The 21,426-nt window shown below is 37.1% G+C and overlaps 1 protein-coding gene across 1 annotated transcript in view; it reads left to right on the top strand.

Annotated features, from left to right (window-relative positions):
• The window catches only part of TMEFF2 (transmembrane protein with EGF like and two follistatin like domains 2), a 216,438-nt gene that overhangs the window by 120,296 nt on the left and 74,716 nt on the right, over window positions 1–21,426 (top strand). The window contains exon 5 of the mRNA XM_026492289.4: window positions 4,646–4,742. Within this exon, the coding sequence (XP_026348074.4) occupies window positions 4,646–4,742 (97 nt within the window). The remainder of the gene's footprint in view (window positions 1–4,645; window positions 4,743–21,426) is intronic.

The following is a 21,426-nucleotide window of genomic DNA, read 5'->3' as shown; positions in this document are numbered from 1 at the left end:
AACCTTTAGAAGGAAATTAATAGATTTCAATGACTATCTTAGGAAATAAGAAAGATATAAAATCAAGCTTCCATTTTAAGAAACTAGAAAAATAATAAATTAAACCCTAAGTATATGGCACAAAGGAAATTATTAAAAAAAGAGCATAAATCAATAAAATAGAAAATTTAAACGGCCTTGTATAAAGAAATCAAATAATAATTCTATCATACCCAAACTCTTTCATAAAACAGAGGAAGTGGGAACACTTGGAGCTCCTATCATGAGACAATTTTAAGCCTGATAGCAAGACCAAACAAGGACAATATAAGGAAAGAAACTTACAGCCAGTATATCTTATGAACGTAGATTTAAAAAAATTGAACAAAGTATTGCCAATGAAATCCGGCATTACATAAGAGGATTATATACCATGATTAAGTTGGGCTTATCCCAAGAATGGGAGGTTGGCTTAACATAAGAAAATCAATCAACATATTTTACTACATTCATAGGTCATGACAGAAAACTCATGTCCATAGGCGAAAAACAGAGACAGAACCTCAATCTCTGCTTTACATCATCTGACAGTTTTCACACCTGACAGAAATTGATACCCAAAATATTTAAAAATTCCTGCAACTTGAGAATAAAAAGAGAAACAAGATTAATTTTTACCTTGAAACCCAGTTATACCACTGCTAGATATTTGTCCAAAAGATATAAAAACTAATATGCACAAAAGTCTTTAATATTTATGGCAACTTTATTAATAAATGCACACTTATTGTTCCCGGCTAGTAACTAAAAGCAATCATGTCTTACAACAAGAAAAGGGATAAATAAGCTACGATATTTTCATTCCTTTGAATACCAAGCAGTACAGAAAAATAAACTACTGATCCACACAACCACCTGAATTAATCTCAAAATCTATGATGCTGAGTGAAAAAGGTGGGCACCATAATTAAATATTGTGGGATTCCATTAATGCGATATTCTAAAATAGTTAAATCTGTGGTGACAGAAATCAGGTCACTAATCTGTCTATATATAGAGACAGAGTGGCAATAGGATAATGGCGGGGAGGGGCACAAAGGAATCTTCTGGGATGGTAGAGTTGTTCCTTGTCTTGATATGCTTTCTTCAAAATTGATTGAAAGATACACTTAAGATCTGAGCATTTCAATGAATATAAATTTTACTGTAATTTTTAACAAAATAAATGGCATTGAGTAACTGAACATTATATTTCACCGTGTTTTCGCAAACAGCATACACGGGTTAGGATATTGTAAGAGACCCAGGAGGCACTCTAGTGGATCGGGAAGAGAACAGGGTCCAGCTGGCACATCCGGTGTGAAGACCTATAATGGGCCAGAACAAGGTGGTAATAAAGGAACTTTCGGTAACCGCCAGATGAAACCAATGGGGCAAGGAGAGTTGAGAGAGAAGTAATTTGCTTATCTCTTAATAATCTCCCAATCCAGAAACTTAAAGGATTAAATCGGTTCTAACTAAAGGCAGCACATTTGATGGAATATGCTTTTAGGAGCTCTGCCTCCTTTACCCCTCCAATTTCCCTCAGTCACTTGCTGAAATCTAAGTTTCTATCAAATAAAGGGAAATAATTATTTTACTTCACAAAATAAAAGGACTAAAATGCAAATGCATAGTTGAAATAATACTTTAGGATACATGAATTTTATTTCTGTGTAATCAGTGGATGAACGCAAATGATGAAGAACTGACCCTTCTCATTTCTGATAATATAGAAAGAACAGGAAGAAACAGTCCAATTCAACACACATTTACTGAGCATCTACCGTGTGCTAAATCAGTGGTTTTCAAGCTTTTATGACTGTGACCTTTAGTAAGAAATGAAATTTATATTGCAGCTCTGTGTAGCTGTACATATGGGTAACTAAAACAGTGTTATAAAATGAAACCTGTACTTGCTAAATGAGATGCACTCAGTGTTTTCTATTCTAGTATATTCTATTTCACGTTTACAAAAACTCTGGTAAGTGACCCACTAACTCCATTTCATTACTCACTAATAAATTGTGAATTGTGGTCTGAAAAACACGGTGCTGTCCTTGCTACCCAGAATGTGGTCTGTGGACGGACCTGCAGCGACAGTAGGTGGGGGCTAGTAAGAAAAGCATAACCTCAGGCCACACCTCACACCTGCTGAATCAGAATCTGCATTTTAATCAAGCCTCCAGGTGCTACCCGTGCACGGTAACCTGTCACAAGTCCTGTGCTAAACAATGCGTGGAGAGAATGCTTGAGACAGACGAAGTCTACTTGGTATTATTTAGGGCTGAGATTCTTACACAGGGATGGTCCGTCTTTTAGAATATACACATCCCAGCATCAAGGTTACAATTCAGTATCTCCAAGGATACCCCAGGGCAGTTATGCTAAAAACTAAATAAATGAACACACAAAATTTACCAGAGCTGCTGAGCCCCACTAAGAGCAAGTGGTCAACTTGGTTAATTAAAAACTATGTACTGATTTGTTTTTTACAAAGGTGCAAACCTGTGCTGCAGGTAATATGGAAAGATTTCACTTTAGTTTTCGTTGTGGATGACTTCATAGAAAATCATTTTATTCCTGGAATATTTATTGATAGAGGCATTGCTACTGCTACTTCTGAATTTGCCGCTACATCCATATGTGAGAATTTGCAAACATCTTGATTCTACTGTTAACTGTCATTTTATAGAAATGTAATTTGATTTCCATTAGAAATATTATTAGTTGTGCTGAGTTAGCACAACTCATTCCCTAGGTTACTTCCAGTAGATCCCTAACCAAGGATCTCTACTGCAAAAGAAAATGGGGCTGCCCCTAAGTGACTGTAACTGCTCATTAAGGACCTTCCCATTGCGTTCGTATGTTTCCTGAGTGGTGGGAAGTTTCAGTCTAGAAGCTGCTAATCTTGCTAACACTAAAAGGCTCTCTCCCATTAGCAGCTTCTGTGTTGCATTAATAATAAGAAAGTAATAAAGAGACCGCAGCTGTTCAGTCTCTCCTGAGGAGAGGCCGCAGCTTCCTTCTTATCCCCATGGTCCATTCTAATGGTCCTGCCTGTATTAAAGTAATAGAGTGGATAATAAGTGCAGGCTATTCTATCAAAGTCTAAAATGCCTTCTTCTTTCTGGGGAGGAATACCTTTTCTTAAGATTTCTAAATTTAAAACTATACCATCCATACTTGCAACTGAAGTTGATCTGTTTATTTAGTAACTTTTTTGACATGTAAGTGCAAACCATCAAGTACGGGGAGAAAAAAGGTTGCTTTAGAAAAAATAAATATTTCTACCTTTCCTGGAAAAACTGTAAAGCAGAGAACTTTCTTAGATGTCTTCTTGTCTTTTTTTTTTTTGTAAATTAAATCACTTATCTGCACGCAGTAAATTAAAGAAAATCAAGGAATAAAGATGTCTACTTTTGTAAATATTAAAATCTCTCTTGCTAATTAAAACAAAATAAGTCAGATTGGATTTGTTAGTTTCAGGGTGCATGTTAATATATGTGTCTTCGTTAAAGAAGTTATCTTATTAGGGCTCATAAAGATTGGAGCCAATGCCATACTAAATAGCTTATGTTCTTTTTCTCTTGGAAATACCAACCTTTCACAGAAGTACACTTTTTAAAGATTCTCCTGATTTAAACATCCATTTTTAAGTATATTATCTGTCCCTCACAGAACGAAATTATCTATATGGTAGTTAGGTTGTTGCAATTTTTCATCTATAACCAAAACTATTTTTTCTTTTAACTACATATTTTTTAATTGGGTAAATAGTAATCCATCATCGCAACAGTGCTGCTCAGAGTTTCATTCCTGGGAGTCAAAATATTTGAGTCCAACTTACACTATTGTGTCCTGATTTTGAAAACTTAATTTTATAATTAAGTTATATATTGCATATTTCTATACTTGTAATTTATAGGGAAAAAAGGTCAATATCAATAATCATCATCAGTGAGAATATATATTTTTAAAATGAAATATATGTTCATAACCCTCCTAGAGGAAATCACTATGATGGGCTCTGTGTAGTATTTATATAAAATTCAAGAAATTACTGTATAAACCAACTGAAAGCTGTTTTCTAAAAACTTATAATCAATATATTTTCCTTATAAGTATGAAACATTGTGAGAAAAAAAAGAAGACATATTTAATGTCAAACTGCCCATCTAAATATTTTTAATTTTGTATAAAAGCCTTTAAATGAAAAAAAATCTATAATTTAGGAAAGAGAAAATGCTAACTATTGTTTATAGAATAAACACTAGATACTTCCTCCAGGCAAGTAACAATCTAAATCCCTTTTAATTAATAACTCTTTCATATAGTCTACTTATTAGCCAACCTTTTTTGATAAATCCAGTAAACCCTCTTGTTTGTTGTTTCCTTTTGCTTGTAAAAAGCTGAAGTGTTTCCTAAATACCAACGGGTGGCATATTATTGCTAGTGTTTTCCTTAAATTTAGGGAAGAAAGGAGGTGAATAAGACATTCTTTGAAGCCCCCAAAAGCAAACAGGTCTATTGAAAAAGTAGCAGCTTTGATATAGAATAGTCTTAGAGTGTTGGTATTAAGCATACTTACCTGAATTCTTTTTGTTTACTTTCTTCTGTTCTCTAGTTCATGAAGGCTCAGGAGAAACCAGTCAAAAGGAGACTTCAACCTGTGACATTTGCCAATTCGGTGCGGAATGTGATGAAGATGCCGAGGATGTCTGGTAACGTGGTCTTTTTATTCTTTAAACAAATTATAACAATAATTAATTTCTTTTTACTCCATCAACCATTTCCTAAAAGATATTTTCAGCATCTTTTTTTATCCAGTTCCTAAGAGGGGGGAAATGAGGGCTATAATAACAGCAAGGAATTTCTGAAGCTGAATTAAGAGCTGGACTAGCCAGGCAGTTGCTAAAAGCCTTACTTGATAAGATACATTTAAGGTACCACTTAGACCCCCAGATACTGTCAACATTAAGAGATGGAAAGAAAAATCATATTTATTAGAACATCTCTCAAGAACCATGATCAATAAACAATAGATAGTTCCTAATCTGCTTTCTAAGATGGTGGATCTGGGTAACTGCAGAGAATTTATTTAAGGGTCTATGCATATGCACACCCATAGCTGAATTGGGAGGGCAGTAAAGCTAACAATGACTTCTGGGCTTCTGTCTAGGATCAACTTCTCTCTTCACCTGAGCAATACTCAGCATCTTCTGTAAAGATATGCTGAACAAATAGTGAATAACATTCATTATTTTGCATGAGTCCCATAATGTTAGTATTCTAGGGCATCCACATGTTTTGGTCCTACCCTAATCATACCCAAAGGGAGCAACCCAAAGTTCAGAGTGAGGTCTTTGTGGCATGATAGCGGAAAGAGACAGAGTTACCCCTTGTTTACACACCTCACTCTTACACATATATCTTTCAGGAAAACAGCCAAGTGCTCTTTGTTTCCTTCATTGTGCAGACTATGTTTGTCTAGAGGAGTTTATGATCATTTTGATCAAGTTGGCTAAGAGATTAAATCCTAAATGTTCTCACCACAAAAAAAGAAATAGTAATTATGAGACATGATGGAGATGCTAGTTAACACTATGGTGGTAATCATATTGCAACATATAAGCATATCAAATCAACACGTTGTACACCCCAAATTTATACAATGTTATATGTCAATCATATCTCAATAGAGTTGGCGAAGAAAAACAGTAATTTTGATCAAACTTTTGTGGGTGGAGAGAGCAATTCATCTAAGGGACAAGTAGAGAAAACTAAAGGCAAGATAATTTTTGGCAGGAGTAAAACAGTCTGCACTTAAAATATATTAAGGATTTTAAGGATTCCAAAGGAGCAACTGTAGTTCTTGGGGTAAATTAGTCAGGTACTTATAGGTAAACACTATAGCCCAGTGAAATAGCCACCCATTAATAAAGGCAGACATCAGTAGAGTTTCCATTTCTGTCAAACATTTGTCACTAATGGGCAGCTAGCAGCCAGGTGAGAGTTTATGTAATGATTTGACCATCCTGAGGTAAATAAATATATATTTTCCTCAGAACATCTTGGACATCTTAATGGCTAAAGAATATATGGTTCCTAAACTTGGCTGATCATCCGAATTACTTTGGAAATGTTTAAAACACACTAATTCTTTAGTTCCACTTCAAAATTAATGAATCAGAATTTCAGAGAAGTAGGGCTTAAAATTTTACTTTTCTAAAACTCCCCAAAAGACTATGAAACACTGCTCTAAAATAAATGACCGACTCAAAGAATCTTTGCTCCCTAAATGCTTTAGGGCTCCATATAGTCATAGTCATTATATATTAAGACACACAGATAGGAAATGTTTCCTTTTGGGTCACCTGGGTGGCTCAGTCGTTAAGCGTCTGCCTTCGGCTCAGGGCATACTCCCGGCATTCTGGGATCGAGCCCCGTATCAGGCTCCTCTGCTGGGAGCCTGCTTCTTCCTCTCCCACTCGCCCTGCTTGTGTTCCCTCACTGCCTGTCTCTCTCTCTGTCAAATAAATAAATAAAATCTTAAAAAAAAAAAAAAAAAAGGAACGGTATCCTTTAAACATCCCATTTTAAATGTTTGCTGGTGACCACATCTGTATTTCAACATCATTTTTAAAGCTGTTAATTATCTTGCTGTCGATTATTTTACTTTAAAAAAAAAATCACACAGTTTCCTGATTTTTTTCTTAAGAATTTCCATTCCCCTAGTTTCTTGTCTCTTCAGTGATCATCTTTAGGTAACATAGTTCGCTTTGCAAATGCAAAGATTTAAGAAATGAGATAAATAACAAATAAAAACTACTGGTTGCTTACTATGGATTTTGGTCCATCTGTATACTTTTTCTTCTTAGCTACCTTCAAAATAACCCTAGGGGTAGATTCCACCATTATTTCACTTTGCGAAGACGAAACTGAGTTTTGAAGTGGTTAAGTGGTAGGGCCACAGTAAAGATATGAGGTGAAAATAACTAGAAAGTGTTAGCATTAACAATTCAACCAAAGATGTAATTAAGATCATATTTCTTTCCTGCCATGTCTGGAATAATAAGATAGCCAGATTGCGAGCAGCTTAGATGTAGTGACTCAAGGCCTGCGGGGTTAGAGCTGGTGACAAGGGAGATGCCTGCAGCAGGCAATGGGAAAATGTCCAGGCAGGTAGTGTCACTCCTGGTAGGCATTCTAGCAAAAATTCAGATCTATGGTATGAGGGCAGGTGGAATGACGAGATATGGACAAGGCTGGTGGCATCAGAAAGATTCAACACTAGGTCATAGGTCCCAGTCTTCGGAAAAAGAAACTCAATTACAAAGGGAACAAGGAGAAGGGCAAAGGAGAACTTCAATTATCAAGGAACTGGTTATCAATCAGGGAAACAGACACAGATACGGGCAAGACTGGATAGATAGCCACTTGCTGGAACTGGTGTAGAAAGCCAAACCTTGGTTACAAGGGGCTGAGACAAGCGTCTAGATCTCAGAAATAAATTACAAGGTCAGAATAAAACCAGCAGCAAGGCTGACTGGATGCTGAATCAGTTAGCTTTTGGCTAGGACATCTTGTACGCCCCCAGCCTAGAGACAAGATTAGTTCCAAAATGCGGAATAAAGCTGAACCTCCAGATGGGGCTAAGTGGCTATAGCTGTGAAGATTAGAGGGATGCAGGGGGCAGGGAGCCAAGAAGATCATTATACTTCCCAGGCAAGAATGAAAAGTTGTTAGCATTTAAATAAAATGTACTTAAAATGTCCAATGTAAGCAAGGAGGAATGGTGCTAAAAATGGTAAGTGTATTGATTCTCATTTACATAAATACCTTTGTATGTTAACATATTGTATTTAGTTATGACCATGAAGGGCAGATTGGAACAGCTGAAGGACACAAGAATAAATGAAAGCAATAAATGAAATTAAATAGGCATGGAATGAAAGAGGCTATAAAGTACGATAGGAAGCAGTTGGGGAGTGATCTGACTCTAGTACTAGTCAACTGAAGCAGGGGAGTTTTGATGTGCTGTTGATTTTGGATGAAACCATGACCAGGTCCTCTCGCAAACATAAAACACTGCATATGCTGTGTGGCAACAAAGGGTACAACTTAGTCTTCAATTTTACTTTTTCCTTTGATACTAACTAACCTACAGTTTTATGCATACAAATCTCCTCAATCCTGCATTATGAAGCAATAAGAAGATATGAAATACTATTATGTTATTATTGTATCTGCAATATTGAAACAAAGATGAAAAATTAATTCCTGATCTTTTTTTAACCCTGGCTGAAAAAATTAATATTTTACATTTCACCGCAAAAATTAAGTCTAGTTATTCAAAAATGCTTAGGTACTTTCTGGATGAAGTTAAATCTTTGTTAGAATTAAAAAGCCAGTTGATCAATTATAATCAATCGGTTGATCTTCTTTTCATAGTTAGATGAGTTTTTGAGTTACACAAGTCACACTGGACATGGAGAGAGATAGATGATAGAGATAGATGATAGAATAGATAGATGATAGATAGATAGTAGAAGGGTAAGGAAAATGGAGGAAAAGGAGAAAAATTAATAATTAGAGGATGGCATTGATAAACCATGATCCTAAACACATGACATTTTAATACCTTTGAGAGACTAGATGGTTTATAAGCTCATATAAGCCCCTCACTTGCATTCTCTGATTTCATTTCAAGGTTTTTCTCTTGCCTTTTTCTTCTTATGGATAACATCAAGGCTATAGAAATCAGAAGACAGTCAGGTTTTCTCAATAGCAAAGTTCTATTTATTGACCTAAGTGTAGGAAAGAATTAAGAATTAAGCTTCCAAAAGAGAAAATTAGAAGTCCACATGGGAAATGGCTCACCACACAGATATACCCACTCCTATATGGAGGCGTCACTTTCTTCAGGATGGGCTTCAAACAAATGCAACACCTGTGCAAAGAGATGTGCAAGCTTATTCACAGGGAAGGGGCTAAAAGGGGAAGGAAAGAAGGGCTTAAAAGATTGTGTCTCTTGATATCTACACTGAAAAAATTCAAAACTAATATGTTTATACATCAAAGAGACTCTCAAATATATCCTGCCAAATATAATTTATAAAGAAAAAGAATGGCTTATAAATAAGTCAAACATAATAAAATTGACTCATTGCGAGTCATAAAGCCCCGTCTGATAGCACTGGGAATACCAACTTATGATTTCAACAAATACTTCTGATACTTGGTTAGTTTTAGAAACAGCTTTTTATTCCCTTAATTATCTTACCTGATAAATTATTTCAGTAAGTCCAAAGTAGGTCAATGGTAACTCTCTTTGCACTGGGAACTACTCCGAAGAAGTAATTAGCCTAGAACTTTCTGTTGGTCCTGTCAGTCAGAAATAGTTCAGAGCCCCGGGGTTGATACTTGATTTAATATAAGAAAAAAGCAAGCTGATAGCTGGGTCTGATCACAGGAATGACTAGGTAAGAAATTGGCTGCATGCCTAACATTTCCAGGGTGTCAGGATAGATCAAGGAAGGGAGCACAGGTGCAAAAGCAGACGTGGCTCATGACAAACGATATAAAGGGACAATTTAAATAATGTGTATTTGCTTCCCATTTTTACCTTTGCTTTTGTATCGTTCTCTACATGCTACTCAGGCGCCATTAGCAAAATCATATTGGCTAAAATGCTATTAATTCCTCAGTAGTCATTCATTTTATCTTTGAAAACATTAATCGTGTTTTCCAGTTTCACTGCATCACACCCTTGAGTTTGACTGCAATGGGAAGAAAGGAGAAAAGCAAAGCAGTAAAATGAGCTCAGAAAAACTGAATGAGCATCCATGTTTTTCTTTATTTCATTGATGTTTCATAACTGAGACAGGGTGTGGGCTTTGGCATTCCATTTGTGAGTGTCTCTTACAAAGACAGTTTAGTTTGAAGTCTTTAACATCTTGTTTCTTTGATCTGAGAAGGCTCCTTGTCACTAGGAAGGCTGTGTGTTGCTGGCATCGTTCCCACTCTTAATGCATTTTGGACTGTGGAGAATCATGAATATTTGAAGCAGGGCAATGGCCATGGATGATCGCCGGCACTTGATTTCACCATACATATAAGCAAATTAGGCATCAGGTCCTGCTGACTTTAGTGCTTTTGGATTATGAGTTTGATAGGGAAAATTAAGACATCTCTGAGGAGAATACAGAAAATTATTTCTTTTAAAACTACTACCAGTCAACAATTGAACAAAAGGATTGTGTTGCATTTGGAAAGTTTCCAGTTGTTTTCTACTAAGTGAAAAGAAGATTGGTTAGGATTATATATGGGATATCTAAAGAAGAGGATGCTGATTAGTCACAAAATTTTAGTGATCTAAGAGTCCATTCATTCTCCCCTCAGGGTGTTTGCCTTTTATGGGTTTCCTTTGCTCTCTTGCCCCAGAACTATAAATGTGCTTACCATAATTAGGACTGACTTCTAACAGGAGTTTACTCATGGAGAGACTAAAAACACTCACACAACAAGAAAAATAGGTCTGTTCTTGAAAATCCAAGGTTTTTGTTGTATGTAAATATGGCTTCACGAGAAAACCTTTTTGATTTCAAGTGTCCTATAGTTGGGAGATTGCCTCCCTCAAATTGCCTCTTCTCCTCCACCGTGAAGACAGTGCAGTCACCTCTGAAAACTGCCATGGCATTTTCTGTTTCTATACGTGGGTGGGGAACTGAAGAGTAAAGACAAATCTCTTTCCTTTTTTTATTTTAATTTTAATTTTTTTTAAGATTTTATTTATTTATTTGACAGAGAGAGAGCACAAGCAGGGGGAGCGGCAGGCAGAAGGAGAGGGGCAGGGAGCCCAATTCGGGACTCAATCCCAGGACCCTGGGATCATGACCTGAGCCAAAGGCAGATGCTTAACCAACCGAGCCACCCAGGTGCCCCTTTTATTTTTTTTTAAGATTTTATTTATTTATAAGACAAATCTCTTTTCTCTTCCATGCTTCCATTTGCCCAGAAAGTTTTTCCAGAGACTGAAATATGCAGCTCTTGATTTGGGGTAACACACATATTTCCATTCCCACAATTTAAAGGGAAAATGCTGATATTTTTAGCTAATCCATAACCAAATGTAAAAGTTTGATTTTATTTCCTTCTTTTATTTCTCTACTTATCTGAATCAAGAGGGGGAAATCTTGTTGATTTTTTAAATTCCGCACAATGAAATATGATCTAGAATGCAATTCGAGTTAAAGAAGACTTGTATTTGTTACATGGTCTGTACAAAGATCTGTGCCGACAAATACCTTACCTGTGACCCAGACTTCCTTCTATAGCAGCTGCCAGAAGGTAGACAAACCCGCAAACAGAATCTGAACACTTTGAGTGTCATTTCGAAAGATAAATGAATAATAGTGCCACTTCAAATGCACAACAGGCAATCTCAAAAAACAAGCAACAAATAAACAACTAACCCACTCTCCAAAAATGGAGCGTTCTACTTTGTGAAAAGTAAAACTTAAAAAATAAAATTGAAATTTGAAAACAAACCAGGGTCTTTAAAACGAAGGCTTATCTCAGGTCTTCGGTGTTGCTGGGCTCCTTGGAAAGGGACTGGATTTTCACTTAAGTTCTGAAGCCTTTTGAATTTTTCTCAGTAACGATGCAACAACTGTGCTATCACACAGTGATTAAGGGAATTTAATTAGGGTATGACAGATAACAAACACGATCTGGGGTGGACTGCCCAGAAACACAGAATAAAGTATTCTCAACTTTCACATATGTTGTATATATATTTTTTTTATCATTTTTATTTAGATCATGCAATATAAATCACATAACTTACATTTTATATAAAAATAATGAAATACTGCACGAAGGCAGAACAAAGGAAACAAAATTCCTAAGTACATATTGTGTTTCTACCACTACCACTAACTTAACTGTTTTTGTTACTTGTTTCTCTTTTTACTTGCTGTTTGAATCTTGTTTTGGTCTGTCCCCTGCTCATGGGATGTTGCCTTATTTCCAATGCTCGCTCACCAAAAGCTCACTCTCAATTTTCTCTTGACTTTTCTGAGTCTCAGTTTCTTTTCTTTTCTTTTTTTTTTTTTTAAGATTGTATTTACTTGAGAGAGAGACAGAGAACAAAAGGCTGGGAGGGACGGGGAAGGGGAGAGATTGAGGGAGAAGCAGACTCACCACTGAGCAGGGAGCCCGATGTGGAACTCGGTCCCAGGACCCCGGGATCATAACCTGAGCCGAAGGCAGACGCCTAACCGACTGAGCCACCCAGGCACCCCCTGAGTCTCAGTTTCTAGTATACTCTGAGTCAAAGATTCCTGTTCCATGTTCCAGCATCCCAGTGTAATGCCCCAGTCTCAGAAATAAAAATATAAATCTCATAGTTATCAAAATATCAGAACTTTCAAAAGTTTGTTTCCCATGTGGCAGGCACCATTGTAATGTTTACGTTCATGGAGCTATTTAATCCTTTTCATAATCTCGTGAAGTTAGATACACTAATAATTCCCATTTTATAAGAAAGGAAACTGAGGCACAGAGTAGTTAACCAAAGTCGTTTGCCCAAAGCCCAACAGTAAGTGGGAGTGGTAGGATGTGAACCCCATCAGCTTGACTCCAGAGACCACCACTCACTGTCTTCTCAGATATTTAGTGACATAAATTGTGTGTGTGTGTGTGTGTGTGTAGCATACATTATGTGTATACACACATATACTGAATTTCACATTTTTTTCTTGAAATAGAATATGAAAACCAAGACTTAAGTGATGAAATCCACCACTAACAAGTCCACATTGTCTATGATGACCTCAATGTATTTTCTTTCTCACTAAGTGTATATACTTTACTTCCTTAGAAACTGTGTGCTTTTCCTTTTTTTGTTGTTGCTTTGTTTTCATGGAAGCATTGAATTATGTGTGGAGAACACCCTTAGGACAATGTGCGTGCCTAATTAGATGAGGTTATTAGGCATAAGGGTGGCGAAGAACAGACAAATCCTCACCAAAACCTGGTTATTTTGAGCGGCTTCAGCTTCACATAGCTGGTGTTGAAGTGACAGCAGCAACCCTGATGATGCACCAGGGTGAACACTATTTATACAGTAACTACTGGTAGATTTCAGATCCCTTCTTTTCCAGACAGGAGGCATGCAACACAGCTGTTAGAGACGAGCCATTGAACACTCCTCTTTCTTTCAGTGCTGGTGTGCTACTCTCAGCATCACTTCAAAGGGCAGAGAGCACTGAGGAGCCCTGAGGAGCAAGGGCCCTGTCCAGTAAGCCATCTGCCAAGTGAAGCTGTCCTTAGTATATCTGGGAATAGCTGACGGGCTACATGCCCCTTTCTGAGTAGCAAAAGAGAGTTTGTTACAAATGCATATTCTTACAGAACAGAAATTGTGATATGTAGAGAAAGAGGGAAAAATCACTAAATTAAAGGGCAACTAAAATGGCCCATATGCCTGTGGGTTTTAATCCCTGTCCTGGTGGCACTGCCCTGCTCTATCTTTCTATTTGGCACTTAAACATATCATGTCAAGCCTCTTATTTCTCAATCTAATGTATCTTCTTGAAGGTTACATTAAAATGGATTTTTTTTCTAATTATAAAAATGATACATGTTTATCACAGAGAATTTGAAAAAAAACTAGAAATATAAAAACTCCATTAAGATGTCAACCCATCATCCCACCGTTCCAAGATAACCACTGTAAAAGGTATATTCCCCTCCCACGTCTGTGTTTATGTATGTGTGCATACACGTGTCTGTATATGTTTTCAATGAAAATTGATTCATATTTTCCACATCAACAGAGCCTCTCTCTTAAAAATTTTACTTAACATTAAGACTGAGTTTGGAGATCGTTAGGAATGCTAAACAAATTGATGAAGAATATATTTAGATTTTAACATGATTTATGTGGTCCATATTCTAATTATCCTTTTAAAATTTATGCACTTCTCAAGACAAATGGATTTGAGAGTAGTGTCCTAACATTTTCGATCTAAAAAATTTACCAAAACCTCAATCCCTTCTAAGTCTACATTAGACATTTTTCTTGGTTAACTCCAAGAGACTGGATAGTATGTGTACTGAAAACATTTCATTGTCTGTATCCAGAGCATTCATAATAAATAGCTTTCTGAGGTATAAGCATTATTTACAGAGAAACTGTCCTCCCAAAGGTGTTTTAAATTGGGTAGAAACTATTGCTAGTCTTCAATGGTTTACTTCCAAATAGTAATATATTGTATGTGTTGGTTCATCTAAACAACAAATCAGCAAGCCATCCTCGGCAGCCAGCATCAGTCTGCTCCAGACACATTCCCCTACAAACAGGATGTGTACTATCTAATAGTGATTGAACAAATTGCAAAATAACATGCAACACCCAATTGAACAATCAATATTACTAAAGATCTAAATGCTTATTATAGTAAAAAAGAAGGAAAAGAAATGGAGGAAAGGGATATCTGATTTTTCCAGCCAATGCCAAGTAAAATTACTCAGGAGTGGATCCATTCATCCCTTCATCACTAAGCTGTGAATGAAACATAAGAAATCAGGATGATGCACTTGGAACAGATGATCTTCTAACGATTGTTTACCACAGCTCTTTTTTTATTCATTGCAGTCTTTTCAAAGTCTTCGACGTAGTAGTTTACTCTGTTCTCTGAGCTCATTCTAAAATGAGCTTTCTACAATCAAAATTGTACTATCCAGGAAAATAAAAGTAATACTAGACCACAACTAGCTATAGTGTCTATAATCAGCGGCTATTAAGACGTGTTGTACACAAAAATTGGGGGAAATGCAAAAATAATAAAAAAAAATAACTGCTAGCTTCACATTAGTGAAAATTAGTGATATATTTCTGTAATAAACATAGATACCTACATAAACATAGTACTTTATTTATTTTTAAGATTTATTTATTTATGAGAGAGAGTGGGGGGAGGGGCAGAGGGAGAGAATCTTCAAGCAGACTCCCCACTGAGTGCAGAGCCCAATGTGGGGCTTGATCCCACTAACCTGAGATTATGACCTGAGCTGAAACCAAGAATCCAACACTCAACTGACTGAGCCACCCAGGCACCCCATAAATGTAATACTGTAAAACATTCAAATACAGCATTGAATTGTCAATTATGACAAAGAAATAAAATAATATATTTGATTGAAATGTGCATTTTAATTCTAATTGATTATACTTTTCTTGAAAATAATAACTAAGCATTAGTGAGCACTTACTTTGTGCCCTGTACTCCTCTAAGGGCTTTGTGTTTATTAATGGATGTAATCTTCATAAAACTAAAAGTTAGGTATTATCAGCATTCCAGTTTTAAATATGATGAAATTGGGGGTGCCTGGGTAGCGCAGTCGTTAAAGCGTCTGCCTTCGGCTCAGGGCGTGATCCCGGCGTACCTAGATCGAGTCCCACATCGGGCTCCTCGGCTATGAGCCTGCTTCTTCCTCTCCCACTCCCCCTTCTGTGTTCCCTCTCTCGCTGGCTGTCTCTCTGTCACATAAATAAATAAAATCTTTAAAAAAAAATATGATGAAATTGAAACACAGAGGTATTAAGTAACTCATCTAAATTTACTTAGCTATTAAGGTTCTGTCCAGGTTCTGTCTGAGCCCTGACAATACTGTGTATGACACGAAGTTCCGGCCCATAAAGAACTTACGTTTGGGAGAGGTTCTCATCCAAGATGGTGACATAGACATGCTAAGAAGAGGAAAGATGGGAGAGGGGGATAAGTGATAAAGAAATAAAATAGTAAGCAAGCAAGATACTTTCAGTTAATAAATGTTCTGAAAATCAGGGTCCTGGGAGAGGGAGATGCTGCTTAAGATTGGGTATGTGGGGAGCCCCTCTCTGAGATTGCCACTGGAATCAAATAGGGGGCAAAATCCAGCCTCGCAAAAATCTGTAGAAACAAAATTCTGAGCAAAGAGAACCTTTGGTCCAAAGGCACAAGCGTGCAGGTGAGCTTGGTGTGCTGAAGGAATGACTGAAGCTTAGTGCACCTAGAGCCAGAAAATTAAAAAGAAGGTCTTAGATGAAGCTGAAAAGGAGCCTGATCCTGAAGCTTCCAGCAGGCCTTAGTGACAAGTGTTGATTTTATTCTAAGTATACTGAGAAGCCTTTAGATGTGTTAACATGGAAGTGATATGATTTAGTCATCTGCACTGTCACTCCCTCCTGAACTTTCCTAGACCACTCCAGAACATAGTCATTGCCCCCTTCTCCCATATCCCACAGCACTTTCCCTCATTTCCATCTTGTCAGTACCTAGTTACCTGAAAGTGTAGCTGTGTGATTTCCTCAAATGAAATGTAACCTCCCGGAGAGACTTGTATATGAACTGTGGCTCCCCCAGTAACAAACACAGTTCCAAGAAAGCACGTAGGGCCTGAGTAAGTACATGAATACATGAATGATGAATAAATAAATGAAGGAAAGAAAACCAGTTAAAGGGATAAAGAGCAATATCCCCTTGTATTTGGAGCCCCTGATGGGCTTTTCCCTCTCACCGTGTCACTTGATCCACATGATCACAATGGGTGCGGCGGAAGAGTCTGGTTATAGCACAATTATGAGAAGCAAGAGATTAGAAAAAGAGCCAAAGAGAAATTAAGATTTTTGAGGCTGAGCACTAGGGAAGAATAATGGGAACTGGGATCAGGAGGTAGAGTTGATTTGGAGCATGAGAGGAAGGTGGTGAGAAAGTTACATTCTGATTCAGCTGATAAAAGGCAGAAACACGTGGAATGCCCCATAGGCAAATTAAAGGTTAAGTTGTGTGGTGCAGACGGAAAGAGCTGCAGGCATTCAGAGACATCTAATAAAGAAAGTGAATTTGGGAAGGAGCAATGAAAATAGACCCTGGACTAGCAAAACGTGAGACTGCTAGATAAAAGGACACAAAATATTTATGAAAAATAATTACTGGTACAAAACTCTGCCAAGTTCTTTCCTTTTTCTGGCATAGTAACTGGCATTGTTCAAGTAGGGGACTGCCTCATCATCCTGGGCCCTTGGGTGAAACATAACATGAACAAGAAATAGATCTTTGTTGTTTTAAGGCACTGAGATGTTGAGGTGGGATGTTTATTACTGCAACATAACATCTTATCCTAACTGATAAACATGACATCAGTGAGAAAACATAGATGTGGAGTGAGACGGACTCTTGAGACAGGAAACAATGGGGAAATTAAGGGTCATTAAAGAAGACAGAGACTCAAAGTTGGCAGATGATACTTTCTGCTGTGGTCTGAACATTTGTTTCCCCCCAAAATCATATGTTGAAATCTAACCTCCAAAGTGATGGTAATAGAATGTAGGGCTTCTGGGAGGTGATTAGGTCACAAGAGTGGAGCCTTAATAAATGAGATTCGTGTCCTTATAAAAAAGAACTCAGAATGCTAGCGCGCCCCTTCTGCCTTGTGATGTTATAGCAAAAAGACAGCCATCTGTGAGGAAGTGGGCACCACTGGATACTGGTACCATGATCTTGGACTTCTCAAGAACTGTGAGAAATTAATTTCTGTTTTTATAAACTACCCAGTTTCTAGTATTTTTATTATAGCAGCCCCAATGGATCAAAACATTGGCTAAGCTTCCAGTGTGTTTATCCCAAAGGCCTGGCGGAAGGGTGGCCCTGTAAACTTGGCCGTAGATATACCCACTGCCCATCCACGCTCCACCCAGTGAGAAACAGGCTGTCCGTCTTCTTTAGGGGGGACTGGTGAAGTCCTCCAGCTGGCCGGCTGTGTCACCCTCCCTGCCTCCTCTTCAGGCCTAACATGCATTAGGTTGACTTGCTGAGGATCAGGAAGTTGAGAGGACAGTTAGTGGTGCTTCCAGACCTCCAGCACCATAGTACCTATGAAAAAGGAGGAAAAAAGCACTGGAGATAATCAGAATCAGAAGCATAAAATAGGACAACAATTTATAAACAGGGGAGAGCAAAATGCTTGTTTGGCTTCTGATGAGAGGGATACGTTTAGAGAGAGAAAACCAAGCTTACAAGAATAAAGCAGAAATTAATTTTCCATAGGAGGCCTACAAATATAGAGACTAGTAAAAGAAAAAAAAGGAGACTAGTAGAGACGAGAGACTAGTAAAAGGAAAAGAAAAAAAATTTTTTTTCTTCCTATAATGTGCAACATATCCGTGATTTTTTTCCCCCTTGGAGGGATGAGAAAGAGGGAGGAAGAGGGGGGAAATGAATATCTTTTTTAACTCAATCTTCAACTACTTGTAGTGACCTAATTTTAAATTTGAGGAATTATACTTAAAATATATCTGAGAAAACTATATTCATTGGCCATGAGCCAAGAATTCGAATCCTGCTGGTCATATTTTAATAGACAAAAGCATGTTTTGATGGATGGATAGATGGACGGGTGATTGTATGAATAGATATATACCATATAGGTAGATAGATAGATTGAGGCAGATCAGTGTCTTGAGAGACCATAGACTATGTGTAAAACAAACAGAAGGCAGAAGGCTGAATGAACTTTCATGCTAAAATCGGTCTGAGAGCTCAGATGCTGAAGTCAAACTGTCTGACCTTAAATTTTGGTGTTGCCACTTACTTCTGTGCGGCCTTAGGCAAGCTCCTTAACCTTCCTGAGTCTCAGTGTTTTCATCCACATAAAGCGAATTGGAACATTTATTATATAAGGGTGTTAGGAAGGTGCATAAGAATATTCTTCACTAACTTGAGTTCTGTTTGAATTTTTTATTCATAAACATATATCTCAAAAATGTTCCTCTTTGCCTATATCATAATACCTTATTATTCAGACTGTGATTTGGAGAAATATTATTCATTTTCTCATTATTGGTGACTTGTGTGATGGTGTCTTAGCTTATCTCAGAAATTCATAAGTCTCCAAAGCAGCCTTTTAAATAGGCCTTGAATCCTAGCACTTTTTCTACTGAAGTGGGGGATGGGAAGAGAGTGAAAATAAACTGATTATTTGGGATTGAATAAATGAAATGAATGCTTTGAATTATTTGTTATACTTCAAAAAATAGTATGGGTGTTAAATAGATTAAAGAGTTTAAACCATGAAAAATCACACCATTCCAAATTCTTAGGAAAGTTATTTTTTGTTGTTGTTGGGGGGGAAAAAGAGTTTAATTTGCAATATAAATAGCAATTGTTCACACTATTATTTGTTGATTTTGTGTTAAATCCAATGCTAAATAGTTTATAAAGAAGATTATGTTTAATATACAAAAGGATCCTATGAGGGTTGTTATCCTCACTTCACCAGTGAGGAAACTGAGGCTTACAGGGCCACGATAAACCGTATGTCATATATTATGGCTCATAAGTGGAACGAAGCAAGATCTAAATGTAGGCAATCTGGTTCCAGAGCCCAGGCTCCTCACTACCACACTAAATTGCCTCTCAAATAATCATAGTGCGTTAAATCTGGCTGGATGGGACCTTGGAGATCATATAATCCTGTCTCTTTGTATTACTGCCTGTAAATGTAAAGCAGACAGAAGTTAAACGATCTGCCCAAGGTTATACACTTCCATCTTTTCCTCTACATAATAACACACTCTCGTTTAAAACTCATTTCTAGGATTTATACAAACTAATGGTGAAGTCATGACATTTTTTAATTGAATGCTCAATAAAAGAATCATTTTCATCTTGTTTTTCCATCTCCTGTCCATGAACGAAATGTAAAAACATGTTGTGAAGCCAAGAGTCCTTATCTCCACTAATAGCCTGCTTTTTCATGGGAGGAGGAAAATCATCCTTATGCTGAGTCTGTTTTAGACGAAATAAGCGTGTAGTCATTTTCTTTGCGAAGAACACCTCTGAGGCATTAAGGGAAAGGATGTCAGGACTGACCTTCTAAGTCAGATAACTTTAACTTACAGCCAACACATGACTTTAAGAAAAGTGTAATCTCTCTTACACGGCTAGTAGTACACCTTTTCGAAGGTCCTCCAGGTCACTTCACTACAGTTCCAGGTGGCAAACCAATGGGGCTAACAGTGCTCTGCCTCTTCAGTAGACCGATTAATTTTAATTTTATTTTTGAATGTTCATTTTTTATTTCATCAATCTTTACTGTTGCTTTATTCAGACTTTAGAAGAGATGTGTACAAGTATGTATAGTTATCTGAATAATCTTCTGATTTCAAAGGTGGGAGTTACTTTCCCTGAAAGTTTACAAAGGGGTCACTGCTACCTTTTACAAAGCCAGAAAGCAGGAATAACTCCAGATCACTTTCTTCGAAAACTACATACATGGCTGAACACAATTTAAAATCTGTTAGAGGTGAAATTTCTGTTAAAGCTTCTCCACAAGAGTTTATTCTGGTCTTTTACATACAGGCCCAGCTCCCTCACTAGTTTTGTGATGTTAGTTGAGTTATCTAAACTTTCTTGAACCTCAGCGTCTCCATCTATAAAGTGGGAGAGCTAACTGTCTACGCACAGGATGTTTATAAATGTTAGATGCTAAGACATCTAGGACAATCCTTGGTACTCAGTAAATATCTGATACTATCTTTGTGAGTTCAGCATCCAATTATAATACATTCATCTAGTCCTGAGGCTTCAATTGCTACCTTTAGGCATGTGATCGACAAATATTTTGCAGCTCTGACTCCCAGGGTCTGAGCATTCGTTTATTTATTTAACACGTATTTATTATCTGCTATGTGTCAGGTGTTGGTCTAGGTGCTGGAGTTACAGAAGTGAACAAAACAAATAAAAAGTTTCATTATTGAGCTTACTTTCTATTAGGAAAACATGATAAGTAAATATAAGTAGTTTATTAGAGATAAAAGCACAGGTTAAAAAGAGAGCATGAAAGTAACGTGGAACTTAATTAGGACATGTTGAACACACGTTAAGAAAGTGGGGAGTGAATATTATACTTTTAGTATAATATATACTTTTTCGTAAGAAGGCAAAATTTAACAAAATGATGAAGGATATGAGGAAACAAACCCTATAGATATCAGATCGATTATGTCCGATAGTATGACAAACATTTATTAAGCACCAACCATGCGCCGTGTATTTTAGGTATCTCCTTCACTCCACATGTCCAAATTTTATCCATCATCTCCCCCCTAAACCCATTACATCTGCAGTGTTTCTGGCACCACCATTTTTCTAATCCCTCAAGTGAGGAATTAACTGTGTCATTGTTGATGCTCCCTTTCCATTCCCCTGTCCATACACACCAATGTCCATCTACTCAGCTGCCAAGTCCTACAGATTTTCTTGCCACAATTTTTTCACATTTGTTCTATTCTCTTTTGTTTTTGTTGATACCAGCATATTTCAGACCCATATTACCTTTACTTGGACTATTTTAATA

Source organism: Ursus arctos, unplaced genomic scaffold (assembly GCF_023065955.2).
Source record: "Ursus arctos isolate Adak ecotype North America unplaced genomic scaffold, UrsArc2.0 scaffold_1, whole genome shotgun sequence".
NCBI lineage: Eukaryota > Metazoa > Chordata > Mammalia > Carnivora > Ursidae > Ursus > Ursus arctos.
The sequence above is the reverse complement of the archived record's forward strand: the minus strand, read 5'-3'. Positions and strand labels throughout refer to the sequence as shown.